The sequence below is a fragment of the Amphiura filiformis genome, chromosome 14, assembly GCF_039555335.1.
Source record: "Amphiura filiformis chromosome 14, Afil_fr2py, whole genome shotgun sequence".
Lineage (NCBI taxonomy): Eukaryota > Metazoa > Echinodermata > Ophiuroidea > Amphilepidida > Amphiuridae > Amphiura > Amphiura filiformis.
Genome location: NC_092641.1, coordinates 27,720,622 through 27,735,780, shown reverse-complemented (window position 1 = coordinate 27,735,780; position 15,159 = coordinate 27,720,622). Strand labels below are relative to the sequence as shown.

Sequence of the window (15,159 nt, the reverse complement as noted above, 5' to 3'; positions counted from 1 at the left end):
GAACTTCCGGTGTTGTGTTAAGGGGTCCCTTGGATGGGTCTAGGGGCCCCAGGGATGGGTAGTGCTACTGGCCAGGGATGGGGTTAGGGGTACCAAGAATACAGGGTTATGTGAACCGAGGAGGGTATAAGGGTAGGACATTCGGGTACTAGTACGGAATACCGATACATGTTGTTGGGTATAGATATCAGAGTACGATGTACGTTTAGCAGGGTAGGCCTACAGGGTTATGAGTTAGGTACCAAGTTAGGGGTGATCGGGGTAAAGATTAGGATTACGGGTTCGGGTATGAGTATGGGCTGGCCCCGGTACATCAAACTTAAGCTAACTTAGCGGGAACATAATTATTATTATCATATCCAGATGAGGAGGCATGAAGACATTTAAGGTGGAAGTTACAGATTTTAAATTCAGGAACTATTTTAAAATAAAATGTTATCATAGAGAGTGAATTATAGGTAAGCATTGGAATGTGGGGGTGGATGTGTGGGGTGGGGTGGTGTGGTGTGTATTTGCAGTGTAGTATGGAGTTTGTGTATCTGTTGGTATATTAATTAACATGTTACTTGCTTAAACTTATATTTTATAATGCTCATTGTATGTATAGAGGAAATAAGTTGAATTTGGAGGCCATTTTGAATTTTTGGCGGCCATTTTGAATATCAAAATCGTCAATATTAGTGCATACATGTCATAAATAATATCCTAGGCCTAAAACAATTGCTATTGTATCAATAAATTCACAATGGGAAGGGTCAGTTTAAAATATATTGGAAAATTATTGAAAAAATGGCTGCCATTTTGAAAAACAAGATGGCCGCCATCTGCTGCATCTGGATTTTGGTAAACATGTATAAATATGTTACTTGGGACCCAAACAACATGTTAGGATAGGTGGCACATTGTCTTCAAAAAAAGGCCACGGAATTTAGTTTGCTGCTTGACTATAATAGTTGCGGGATATTATTGACAATCCCTCGTACTACTCCGTATCCATGGTATCATTAACTGAATTCAAGCAATTACTATAGCAACAAATTAGATAACTTCATGATAACAGATGTGGCTCAATTAAATACGGAGAACATGAAGATGTACTTTATCTTTCATGTGCTGCTTTAGCTATTTTAGTTAATTAATTAAGTAAAGAATAGAGAAAGTCATTCACCCATGACTGATGCTATAAATAATTAAAATATTTTACGTGGATCCAACATGTCCAAAGACGTTTTTTAAAATTAGCTTCCTCGCTCATTACTATTTTCATCTTATTACTATTTTATCCTCTTTGAAATATATTTAAATTATTATTTTTCTTTTTTTATCTAACAAAATACACTTAAAGTGCTTGTTTTTGGGATAAGCTTATTTCGAGCATTCAGTCGAATGTGCTTTAAAAAAGCATCTACATACCGGTACATAATAATCGAACTTACGATTCACGATCGACTAGCATTTTTGTCAGTAGTTCAGCCAATGAGATAAAGCGCTTTTTGTTGTTTTGGCTAAAGCGCGCTACCCAGTCATTGGTCAAATATCACTCGGTCGTCGCTCAGCGATAGACTCTCCGGGATGTTCATAACATATTTACGATTGACGATCGACTAGCATTTTTGTCAGTAGTTCAGCTCAAAATTAAAAGTGCACATGTCATATCTGATAGGGTAAACTAACATTTTTTTGAGGAATATTTTTCCCAGAAATTTTACAATGTTAATTTAAACGCTTCAGTGGCGTAACTAGGGTTGGTAGCGCCCGGGGCAAGAAACAAAATTGGCGCCCCTACCCCTCCCCCACCCGAGAATATCTAAGACGCGGGCAGCGTAGCTAGGGGTTGTGGCGCCCAGGGCTAAGGATATGCCCCCTTTCTTCTAAACAATTGCGCGCGGAACGCGCGAAATTTTGGACAAATAAGGTCTAACACTAACTAATTCTGGTTAATGTTCTCTCTATTGATTTTGTGCTGAAATGCGCGAAAATGCTGAAAATTTTGACTTTCATCGCTTGGAGGGGCGCAATATCGATGCTGAATTAGTCAATTTAGCGCCGCCTAAGGGTGGCGCCCGGGGCACGTTGCCCTCCTCTGCCCCCGGTAGTTACCCAAATGGAACGCTTGTACCAAGACAGTTTTGGACTTCATCCCAGAAAGCAATGTTGTTCACACTATCAGAATCGTATCCATAATATCCGCTTTTTTGCATTCTTGATATCTGTTCACAGGTTGGTGGGTCAAGTATCAGTCTGCTATATCTTTCCATATATGAAATAACCACCAGCTCACTACAATAGAAATCAAGCATACACTCGGCATAACCTGTAAAATACAACAGCAACAACAACAACAACAACAACAACATTAACAACAATATTAATAAGAACATATCAATTTGTAAGCGCTCTTTAGCAAAGTCGTAGTTCATTGAATTTACCTTTTTCACCTGTTGTACGCCACAAAATTTCACTTTCTTTAATATCTTTCAATATTTTATGTGTGACTCATATACACTAGAAATCGGTGAAGACTTTGAACGTAAAATAGAATTAATTACATATATCTACAAAGAAATATTTTGGTTATTACAAATTTTAAGAAAGAACCAGGTGTACAGTTAAGATTGTGTCAATTCTTCGAACTCTTTCCAAAGTGGCTGTCATTTAACATTACTGTATTTTAATATATTAATTTCGAAAGATTAGAATAAATGCTTCATATAAATATAAAGTTAGATTTTGTATCTCGTCGCAGGATGAGGATCTCGGATGGATTCATGGGTAACAGCGTCTGGAAAATAGCAATTCCTATTAATTTTATTAATAAAAATAAAAAATACTTTTCTGTATGTCCATAATTCAGGCTGCAATGGCACTAAAATGAATTTTAATCAAAATACAAACTACATTGAATATTTAGAATGGATCATTATGACATTTTGGGTATAAAAAATTTGAGAATAATGAAGTTGCCAGATTCACATAGACAGAGCAAACAGTTTTATATTATTATTTTAGTAAAATCATTCCATATTTTCATGCAGCAATATTCTATTAAATCGTGTATTAAAACTATGTACTAAAACACTATCAATACATTGTTAACTATAATTTAAGTAGGGATTCGTGGGTAACCAAAATGTTCGTGGGTAACACATATTTGAAGGTATGTATTGGTAAGCGGCAAAATAGAAAATATTACAGAAGGTTGGAAACCATCATGCGGTTATTCCACCATTGTGTTTCAATGATTCCTGTTTCTCTAACCAATTGCATTTACCCAAAAAAATGGTAATTTAGGATAATCAATCAAAACTTCATGATACAGCTTCAGTATACCTTCAAGAGGACGCTATTAAACAGGACTGTTTTGGAACCTATTTCGCATGTTTTCAAAATGTTAAGATGCATAAGAAACATATAATTTACGAGTAAATCCTTGGATTCGTGGGTAACGCCGAATTCGTGGGTAAAGCTATAAGTACTATAGTACCGTTTGGGGTTTGCGTTTCTTAGGTGCATAAACTGTAAGTACTGTAAAAATTATAGCATACCCATGGCTTGAATATGTGCTGATTTAAATTTAAAATAAACAATCTCCTTGTTTTTCAAGGTTAGCATCTATTCGAGATTCGTGGGTAACAAAAGTTTAAACCGTCGTGGATTCTTTTTTAAATCGGTGAACGTATTTTTACGATTTACAATTTACAATTTTAAGCGCTTGTCAATCTAAATTCAATGTCCAAAGTCATTAAATGTTAATTTAAGTTATGGCAATTATATTTGCTGGACTCGTGGGTAACAGTTGATACGTGGGTAACGTCAAATTTGATTTTATGGAATTTTATGGGTAAAACGTATTTGCATAAAATAATCACTTGGACCTCAGAATTATAGAACGAAACTTCGTTTCATGATATAGTCATTTATGGCATATTCACTTAACATTTTTCAGAACGATCATTTTAATTTTGATACGCGGGTAACAAAATTATTAGCCAAATTGACTTAATGGCCTCTAGAGTCCACAAACTTTGGTGGAATTCAATCGTTTTACATATGATGGGAGATCATGCAAACGTCTTTCTAACGGTAATAATTTCATTTTGATTGAAGGACATTCAATGACATATATGGTGCTTTATCTTTGGATTCGTGGGTAACGCCAATTCATTTAAGCCATTATAACTTGTCCCCTGGTATGACTTGCTAGTAAAGGCCTATATGCTCAAAGAGAGCACATTGAACGTGACATGATATGCTCCATCAATAACGTGATTTCCTTTATTAATGACATTTTGAAGTGGAAAGTTAACATTGAGAGAATTTTGTCCCGCTTTCGCTGGAATTGACCATATAGACAATAAAAGTGTGCCTTTTCATTTAATGACATAAAATTTGAAAAAATATTGTAAGGAACACTTGAGGTTTTGACTTTTAAAACCTACATTTTGGTCAAAAATGTGCTCGGATAGGTAGTTTTCAATAGATTTTCCACATTCGCCTTGCTATAATATTGAATTGCGTTATCTGTTGACCTAGTAACGAAAAGTGTTTTTAGGGGGAAGTGTTAGCTTTCGTTTGATATAAAAAAAACCCCCTTCTGATTGGAAGAAGGGAACACTTGAGGTTTTGACAACCATCAAAGAGGCCAATTTTCAGCTAGAAGCTCCACAGCTCTTACATTGCTATGCACTCAACTGCTTGTTGTTCTCTGCTTGGAAGCTCTTGGACAAAAATGTTTGCTCAGGTGTATCGAGGTGGAAACTGTGCGCATGATGATGGTTTTTAAGAGAATTGTTTTTGTATAGAAACCTTTCCATAATTATGTAATAATAATAACACTACTACTACTACTACTACTACTACTACTACTACTACTACTACTACTACTACTACTACTACTACACTACTACTACTACTACTACTACTACTACTACTACTACTACTACTACTACTACTACTAATAATAATAATAATAATAACACTAATAATAATAATAATAATAGTAATAATAATAATAATAATAATAATAATTTACAATTTCGCAATAAATTATGACTGATATAAAAAATGACCGATTTTCATTTAAAATTCAGTCACTGCCTAATCATTGGCATACGCGTTGACGTTGGCGTACAAATCGCAATCTCAAATTTTTTTATTACTACCGACCTGGACTAGGTACAGTCCCGGTTCCAGTCCATGACGAGTGAGTGACAGCATCAGTATGGTAGGCTTCGGCGATGTTAAAAGGATTTGGCATAGTACATCCACTTATTGTCTTACATATGCATTGCAAGCACTCAGCGGACACTAACGCATTGCCTGTTAACATAGAACAAGAAAAAACAATTATACCATTGTCAAAAGTACATAGGCGTAGATCCCCCAATATTTTGTCGGGGGGGGTGGGGGGGGGTCCATACAATCATCCCCAAATGTTGACGCCTGAAAATGGGTTTCTGATCAAGTTAACCTCATATTTGCCCATTTTAGCCCCAAAAGTGCAAATATTCGCGCACATTTATTCCGCTTGTGCACTTTCATCAGTTTAGCTTCAAAATAGCAAAACTTTTTGCGCGCTTCACGCACATTTGTACATACACTTATTCTGTCGTCAAAAGGTGTTGGATTCACTATACTTCAAGATTTTTTTTCAACTCCACCCCACCCCCCCCAATTTCAAAAAGAAATCTACGCAACTGCAAAAGTATACCGTCACTGAGTAGAAACCTTTTGCTTTATTGTACACAATCTCAAAATATGACATCTCCCAGTTGATGATACATGTGTTTCTGACTCGATCCAACAAGATGAAATGTTTGTCGCTAAGCCCAATTTTCAGATAAAGTTCCATTGCATATTTTCAGTTTTGGTAAGTGTTTTTCTAGCGGGGAGTAGCAATACGCCATTGGTAAGCTACACAGTAGGAAATAGCTAAAAGGTCGGTTGTCCGATATCTTATAGTAAATGTGTCACAGAATCCAATATTCATATTGCCATGGTCATGAGGTTCGTAATGTACGATCTTATAACATGAAATTGGTTAATTTTTTTCAAACCTGATTTTTTTGCATATTTGTAATGTTTACACATGTCCCAACTTGCACCTAAATGGAATCGGCCAAATTTGTTGTCTTTGGAGGTCAATAGAGCAAAGTTCGACATATTATCATAATTTAAAAATTATGATATTATGTCCTCCCATAGAACTGCATGTTAAATGGTCAAAATAACAAGTGGGAACTTAAAATATACAGCAACCCTTCCCGGCAGTTATTACTAATATCATTTCAACATTTTGAATAAAGAATAAAAAAATTAAAATATGACGGAAGTTTTTGGGCATTTTTCCCCTCCCAAGCAAAATCATGCACATGACCCATGCTTTCTTGTGTGCCAGCTTTATTTGTCTTAATATTTGAATGCAAATACCACTAGGTCATACTCCTCTTCGACCTGTCTTAAAATAGTACTTACGTTAACAATTGTACTAATACCAGAAAAGGAAAGAAACACAAGAAAATCAGAGTTTCAATGTATAAGAGTTTCAATGTACAGACTATTAGGGTTAAGCTTTTGTTTTGGTCGTGGTAGTACTTCGAATCTTACCTGTTGCAACGTATATTGCATTTGTCGTTAAAACATCGGTTTGTGTAGTCATGCTAGTTGTTGGTAGGTTGGCCGTTGTCGCTGTGGGTACAACAACATTGTAAAGGTTAACATTAAACGTCATAACGTCGGAACAACACATCAGTCCAAAGGGTCTTTAGTCCCAAAAGGGTTAAAGTTAGGAATTCAATCATAAGTAAGATTTTGATTTTAATATTACTTTTTATTGAATTTGGAAAAAAAATCAACATTTAGAGTAAATGTTATCAATATTTACAGTAAATTTGATCAATATCCCTTAAAATATGCACTTTAGGGAACAAACCAAAAGATCGATGACGTCCTATAAACGAAACTAGTTTCGTTTAGGGGGGAGGGGGTAAAAATACTCGATTACGTTTGTACAAAAACATCGGTCTGAAGAATGTGTCATTATTATTATTATGTCAAAATTTTCAACATTTCTTTATTACGTTTCAGGCAGGGAGGGAGGGGTCGGCTGAGAAACGAAACCAGTTACGTTTATAGGACGTCATCGATCTTTTGGTTTGTTCCCTTAGCAGGTTTGGTCATCAAAATATTGTTTATATTAACTTAAAAGACTTCATTAAATGGAGAAAACCCGTTAGCTCAATCGGTAGAGCATCAGACTTATAAGCTTGAGGTCCCTGGTACGAATCCCGGTAGGTACACTAAGGTAAGTGACAAGTATGAAATTAACCAAAGCAATTTGTGTTCGTTGTAAAATAGAGAGCCACGTAATAATGAGACTCAATCCAGTATACACTACTAACTAATATTTTTGATTTTTGTCTCATTTGGCTTATTTGCCAATGGTTGGATCAACGTTGGCAAATGGTTGGCTAAAGGTAGTATTACCAGCATCATGCAGACGTTGGGCCGACGGGCAAAATTGCGTTGGCACAACGTTCACCTACCAACATTGTGCAAACATCCAGCAATATGTTGTGCCAACGTTGGGCCAACTATGCTTTGCTATCTCAGAAGTCGCCAGGGCACTTTAAAAGATATACAGTCCATTAATCAAAAGGAAGTGAATTTTTAAAAAGTAAGGGAAAAGTTGGTAGTTTACTCTACAACCACATTTTAACCCTGTTTCTTGTTTGTTTTTTTGTTTTTTTGTTTTTTTTGAAGGCTAAAATTACCCAAAAATATCAGCCAAATCTGAAAAATCGACCCCCCCAAAATAACCAAACCCCCCCCAAAAAAAAACCCCACCCCAAAACATATTTTGTAAAAATATTTCTAAAATATTCAGCCAAAATGAATAAATTTTGCCTAATTTATTTTGGCTCCAAAAGAGCTGATTTTACATGATTTTAGCAAAATTTAAAAAAAATATATATATGGGTCTCAATTTTTCCACGAGAGCGTTGGCCTACTATAGGCCCGGGGGGGGGGGGCACTCCAACTGTGGAGGTGACGCGTATGTAGGGCTGTTAAGACCCCCTTTTTCGGCATCGCTCTCACCCAAAGACCCTATATTTTTTACGAACACATGCTCTGTCACCCAAAGACCCCATATTTTTCCATTTGATCTGTCACCCAAAGACCCTTACAAGTTCAATTTGAACAGCAACTTTTATTTATCACTGATTTTGTTACTTATTTTGAAAAAACAAAGAAATCTGAAGCCATTTGGAACTAAAAATTCGATTTTCGAGGTTTCTGTGTTCTCACCCAATGACCCCATATTTTTTACATTTTGCTCTCACCGAATGCCAAACATGCTCTCACCCAATGACCCCATATTTTTTTACATTTTGCTCTCACCGAATGCCCCTTAATGCGAAAGTGCCAGCCCTACACCTATATCCATTTCAAATTGAAGTGCCCCCGCGTACCGCAAGGGTTCGAACCCGCAAGCTCTCGCACCATAGTCGAACGCCTTATCGATTGAGCTATGACTGCTACACATAAAACTAACTTAGAAATAGAAATAATTATATTACAGTCATATAATTATTTCTATTTCTAAGTTAGTTTTATTGGTACAAAATGTAACCTTACGATGTAACGACATGTTGAGAGGGGGACTTATTTCTTGTGCTGTGTTTATTCCGTGTATTTCATTCATCAACATAGGTGCCTTAGCCTGTTTAGCCCAGTCAGCAGCTAACACCAAGTTCACCACAAATAACTGTAATAAATCTTTTAATCAATGCAACTGATCTTGATACCTACCATAATCTTGGCAAACACCACAACTTTTCTGACAGTGTATAAGCATATAGTCTGGATTAACAGTGCATTCACCAATTCCAGCCCAATAATCACACTCAGTGTGGTTATTAGCACAAGCTGAAATGATAAAAAACAAACAAATATTTTGTTACTAATGTAAATGTAGGATTATCAATTATCAATTAGATTTGAACTTCATTTGATTTGACTTGATTTGATTTGAACTTCATTTGTAAATTATAAAGTGAAGATTATGATGAATTAGTTAATTAATAAAAGCTTTGTTTGTGATAATTCAAATTAATGTTTTGGCGGGGAAACGAATTTAGATAAACGGATTTTTGATAAATTTTGTCTTCAGCATAAAGTTCCAAATTGAACATTATTTTCAAAATTTGGTGCTAATCGTACCAAGTAATTGTGTGTGGAGATTGGCAATTTAAATCATTCTGTTGTAAAGACTTGAAATTCAGGAATCTAATCTATCTTATGGAATTAGCCATGTGTGAACGTTGCATAGATGAGTTGACTTCTGACGTCAATGCCTGGCAGTATGCGCACGCATCATCACAGTTTTCATTGTATTTTGCCTGGCAGTATGCACGCGCATCATATTTTGATCAGGGCTAGTGTTTTTAAAAGCCCCGCCACATCACAACAAGGCTATTGAATAGTCTAGTGGTTGCATGCGGTTTACTCAAGCAAATCGATATACCGGTCCCTTGCCTTTGTTGATAAACATTGAGGTCAACTCATCTATAGAATTATGATTTTTTTGTATTGTATAGGACAACATGAGTAAATAATAAGAATTCAAAAATCGCGCCATCGGCGCATAACTAGCCCTTGCATGGTAGCAAAGGTCCTAATAGATAATCTGATAACAATCGCCATGATGTATCTAGTCCCTTCATCACACGGTCCCTGGTTTTACGCCCAACCCGGCCTGAGATACAATAGATATGGGTTGAAATCAATTCATAAGTATTCCAAATATCATATAGATGACACCACAAACTTACTGAATGCAAAAACCTATAATTATTGACACCAACAATTTTGTGGCATGATCTCAAAGCGGAAACAAGTTCTATACTATGGCAATAAGGCATACCAACATATTAATATATTTCCATTGAAAGATAGCAGTTTAGAATTATCAAAATATTTGCTTTTTGCATAATTAGAAAAACTGAGCACCCTTAATCACTAAATTGCCAGAAACTTAAAAATCTAGATGAGAGGAAATATTGATTATGAGCAACAGTATAGAGTAAAGTTAAATTTGTTATAGTATAGAGTAAAGTTAAACTGTACCGCGCCCAAACAGTATTCTTGCATGCAATATAATTCAGTATGCATGAGCATTAAATACAATGAATACATTAACATTTGACAGGCGCATGAATAGACGCATGAATTCCTAAATATTTTTAGGGGGCTGGCATTTCCTTCGGAGGGGGGGGGGGTCCCAAAATACAAGGGGTCATAGAATTTTCAGACCAGAAATAGGGGGTTATAATTTTTTTAACACCCAAAATAGGGGGTTATAGAATTATTGAGGGCTGGTGACTTAAAATTTTTGCGCACTGCGCGGCCATTCTTTATCTTCACAATCGAAATGTGCGTACAATCTATGCAAAATTTTTACCCGCTCCGCGCGCCTTTTTTACAATTACAATAAAAAATGTCTGCGCTCCGCGCACTTTCTTTACTCTTAACTTTTGGCTCGCTCCGCGCCTTAGTTCCAGCAATGAATAATTTGTCTTGCATGTGTGTAAGTAGAAGGGGTGGGGGTCATAAAATTTTCGACCCAAGATGGGGGGTCGTAAATTTTTCCACCTTCCAGGTGGTCCTTTGTTGAATAAATTTGCGATCCTCATCCGTTACTATGCGATACACGTCCAAGATTTTAGCATCCGCCATTATAGACGAATCCAATTTCACGCATTCCTACTCCTCAATGGCAGCCATAGCCGCAAAGCCGCAAGACCCAGCTATCTCACCTAAAATGTGAAATGATGCGGCTTTGAAGGGTATTTTAAACTGCATTCTATCACCCGTGTTACACGTAGACAAAAGAATGATGACAGTTTACAACACAAAAGAATCTAACATCGAATTTTAATACGGTTTAATCCACCTAATTGGACACTCACAACACCTGTTTGGTGCATGCGGGAATCAAATATGGCTGACCAAATCCTGACCATGACATGGTTCGTTGGATTCGTCTATATTAGGGGATACAGCCGACAAAATAAGGTATCAAAACAGAAAACAATTGGGAATCGTTTTCCTATTTTATTTATTATAAATGATAAGAAAAATTGATTTAAATATTAAACAACAAACCTTTACTCGTGGAGGATGATTGAGTACTTGTTGCTTGACGAGTGGTTTGAGTACTCGATGTCTGACGAGTAGTTATTTGAGTACTTGTCGCTTGTTGAGTAGTCACATGAGTATTCTTTGTCAGCTGCGTAGTAGTTTGAGTACCTTGAATAAATTTAGGATACATGTATATTAATCAAAGACAGAATAAAAAACGTTTCGTGTATAGCTAGGATTTCTCAAGTTTGCGAGGGCGAACTTACAATATCCTTCTAATTTGATACAAAATCAAAGACAGAATTAAAAAGACTAGTTGTGCGTCTGACGTCATCTGTCAATCAAACTCGGGCACGGTTTGTGGGAGTGTCGTGATGATTGAGTTTCTGAACGCGGTGGAAAAACAGCGTAGGCCTACCTTATGGTTAATTTGCACCTCCAAATATACAAACTGTCTCATAGGTTATGTCTCAGTAATAGAAACCCTTCTTTCCTGAAGGCATTTTGTCAACAATGTGTAGAGTCTACCATTCTTTTATGCGCTACTAACCAATCGAGGGTGGTGAGTCGTTTGATTGACAGTGACGTCAGACGCAAGCTTGTATTTTTAATTCTGTCTCAGATTATAGTTACATGGCTAGTGTGTTTGATTCACATATACAGAATATCTGTGTGCGAGAAAGAACGCAGGGGTGTGTGGTGGGGGCGGGTTGGTGGGTGTGTGTGTGTGTGGGGGGGGGGGGGTGGTGACGGGGAGGGGGTTTATGAGGGGTGCGGGATTTTATTTATCGTTTACCGTTGCTCCATTGGCAACTTACTTCTGAATTAGGCCACCGCATATTAATTTGTAAGCGCTCTTTAGCAAAGTCATAGTTCATTGAATTTACAACCGTATGACAAAACATGCGAAAATAGTAACTTTTTGCACAATATAAAACAGACTGCGTAGAGGCTAGACTCGCTGTGCTTGGAAATATCTGTGTGTTCGGGTGTATCGAGGTGGAAACTGTGCGTAGCCCGGGGCGTAGCCGTAGATGCATTTATAAGAGAATCGTTTTTGTAGTCAAACCTTTTCATATGATTTCATCTTCCTATACCTACCTGTGGCAGCGCATGATACATTCAATATCCTTCTAATTTGATACAAATTCGTCTCAAATCCATCGCCTTTGCTTTGCCGACCAAAAGCCAATCTCGTACATTCACATGGATTACGTGGTGTGAGTTTCCAACGCCATGATAAGGTACTATCGTTGTTTCTTCCCAGATAACATACCTTTTCAGTTGCCACGATAGCATCTACAGAAACAACTGAGTAAAAGAATTATTTAGATATGCAGTAATATTGTAGGGTTTGAACGAACAAAAGGATGACTGTGTTAGAATTTTGTAACAACCTTCTTAATATCAAGTTATCAAGATGTACATTATAATCAAATTATGCCTTATGTTAATCGGTAGCATCATTATTGTTATTTTTAAGGCCCGGTTTTAAGGATAGCAACTATTTTAAACTGTTGCGATTTGGTAGTTCATAACATCTTGCGAATGGTAGTAAGCGAGTGTGTAGAAGAATTTAAATATCGAGTGATGTTGTAAAGAGGGCTGAAAGAACAACACTTTTGTAAAAACGTACATAACTCATTAACGACAATAAATCAATCAAGTTTTCAAAATCTATTGTTCGAAAAATGAAATTTTGCAAAACATATATTGATATAGACATGAAAAGCGATTATTTTTGGATGCTTCGACCAACAAAAGATCGCGTCGCCTTAAGGTTAGCAACAACTTTAAACTGTTGTGATTTGGTAGTTCACAGCATCTTGGAATGGTAGTGAGCTTTGGCAAACATTGCATTGCTCAATTCATAGTGACCTTGTGGAAGAATCTAAATATCACATATATACTTTTATAGGTCCTGTGGTTCTTGAGTTATGTTGTAAAAAGGACTGAAACAACAACACTTTTATAACTAATTAGCAGCAATAAATTCAGCAAGTTTTCAAAGTATATGATTTGTAGAATGAACTTTTGCAAAAGATCAAAGTGTTATTTTCCAATAATATAATGATTTAGATAATGAAAATCGATTTTTTTTCGGTTGCTTCGACCAACCATACCTCGTCTACCCTTAAGCTCAGTTCTTGAAATATTACCATTTCATTGTTACAAGTGAAGTATTTATAAAAGACTACATAATTTAGAAATGAAAACGTAATTAATAATATTTAAAAAATAGGATTTTGAACCTACCTGTAAATAAATAGATAATTAACCATTTCAATGTAAAAGTAAAATCGTCACTACTGAACCAAGTATTTTTGAAGTGAAACATTGTGCTTGTAGATCAAACAGCAGCCCGATCTCATAACTGAACTATGCATGTCTTGTAGGCAATGGTAGATACTCGTAAGATCGGGCGTTCCACACTTCGAAGATTTTGCCTTTGAGTACTAAAATTCTGAAATGGAAATTCTAATCATGATAATTAATAATAGAGAGTAAATTGTTTTATTCATGTGATTGCAATGTACTGCTGATTAAACATTGTCTGGCTGATTATCATTATCAGGCTGATAATAATTCGCTGACAGATGAGCCCAGATTAATTTAGCAAATGTGATCTGCCACAATGAAATGAGTACTCCCCTTACTTCTTGATGTTATTTGATATGTAATTTTGTATGCTTTGTAAATGGATGTAATCATGTTTGAAGCTTCCTGTAGTTTATGTTATTTTGATATGTAATTTTGTATTAAGGGCCTATATATGCTTTGTAAATCGCTACCGGTATATCATATTTGTTGTACTTGTAATTTGTTGTATAATTTAATTGTAATTAGGGCGTGCTTTGTAAAGCGCTTAGCGACTTATGTTTTAAGCGCTTCATAAAGTTGCAAGTTGGTATAGTTTCGAGACATCCAGGCTGACTGTGTTGATATTATTAGTAGTTATGGAAATAGCTTTGTTTGCCACGCATCTTTTAAAGCCAGAAGCATGTATTTATGTCCTTTGTGAATGGGGCACAATGGGCCATTCACGAAGGAAACAAAGACCACCAACGCAATAGCCAGGGCGTTTCGAAACTACCAGCATGGAATAATTGATCGGAAGAGGCACTTCCTAATTAGCTTGAGGCCGCACTGTTATTTAAATAGCGTATTGTTATTTAAATTTGGCCTCAGGTCATATAGCTGGCGCTAGTCATGGCATGCAGACGAATCCTGTTCGAACCAGTGGAAGCGTACAGGCATGTTTAATTGATGTATAAATCACCGTTCTGTATATTTAATGATAATTATTTTCAAGCTCAAATCCTTAGATATGGGTCCTTACTTTCCTGACAATTCTTAGATATGGGTATCTATTTTCGGTAAAATCGTGACCCTTAGAAATGGTTATGGGTTCGGAAGCTCGGGCCGCACATCCCCGTCGAAAAATAATCCAAGTACCCCCCCGGTTATCCCAAGCCTTTTATAAAGCGTTTTAAATCGCACCCCTCCCCCCAATTTTACCCTCCCCAGGACTCAAAGCTATTGCACAGCCCCTGATAATCTCCAAAATTATTCAATTGTTTTTTTCGATGCGGGCCTAGACTCTTGTAATAGGCCTACACATATTAAATACAGCAAGCTGCATTCAAATTATACATGCACGATACAAGTGGTATTCCGGAAACTCTGCACATCAGTGACATCACTTAATTAATATTACTACCGGTAGTGAACAGCAAGCTTCAAAGCTTGAAAGTGCGCCCGCTTTACTACCTGAGAGCAATCCGGTTGTGGCGTTTCAATTTATTACGTGTTTAGAAATCCACAAGATCAAATAGAACGGTGAGTAATGATTATTTACTTGTTTTTAAAAATAAACTTCTTAGGCAGTAATAAACTACGGTTACGGCCGACAACTATAGTTTGAATGATATTTATTATCACACGAGGAAATGAAAACAAACGAATATGGCGCTTCACGTGACGGTAGGTCAGGTCAGTGGTCAAAGGTTTTTTTAT

The 15,159-nt window shown here is 36.4% G+C and overlaps 1 protein-coding gene across 1 annotated transcript; it reads right to left on the bottom strand.

Annotated features, from left to right (window-relative positions):
* Positions 1-874: 874 nt before the first annotated feature.
* Positions 875-13,537, bottom strand: LOC140168989 (uncharacterized). Its single transcript, XM_072192285.1, has 7 exons — positions 13,399-13,537; positions 12,244-12,453; positions 11,167-11,310; positions 8,812-8,928; positions 6,607-6,687; positions 5,167-5,319; positions 875-2,314 (listed from the first exon to the last, which is right to left on the bottom strand). Exons 1-7 carry the CDS (start codon positions 13,478-13,480, stop codon positions 2,097-2,099), a joined length of 1,005 nt encoding a protein of 334 aa, XP_072048386.1. The 5' UTR covers positions 13,481-13,537; the 3' UTR covers positions 875-2,096.
* Between the last annotated feature and the right edge of the window lie 1,622 nt (positions 13,538-15,159).

Excerpts from the sequence above, each read along its gene's own strand:
- LOC140168989 (XM_072192285.1), bottom strand. The coding sequence starts at position 13,480 with ATGTTTCACTTCAAAAATACTTGGTTCAGTAGTGACGATTTTACTTTT. Across the intron at positions 11,311-12,243 it reads TGTATCATGCGCTGCCACAG|GTACTCAAACTACTACGCAG; the intron begins GTAGGTATAGGA and ends AATTTATTCAAG. Across the intron at positions 8,929-11,166 it reads ATCATCCTCCACGAGTAAAG|CTTGTGCTAATAACCACACT; the intron begins GTTTGTTGTTTA and ends TTATCATTTCAG.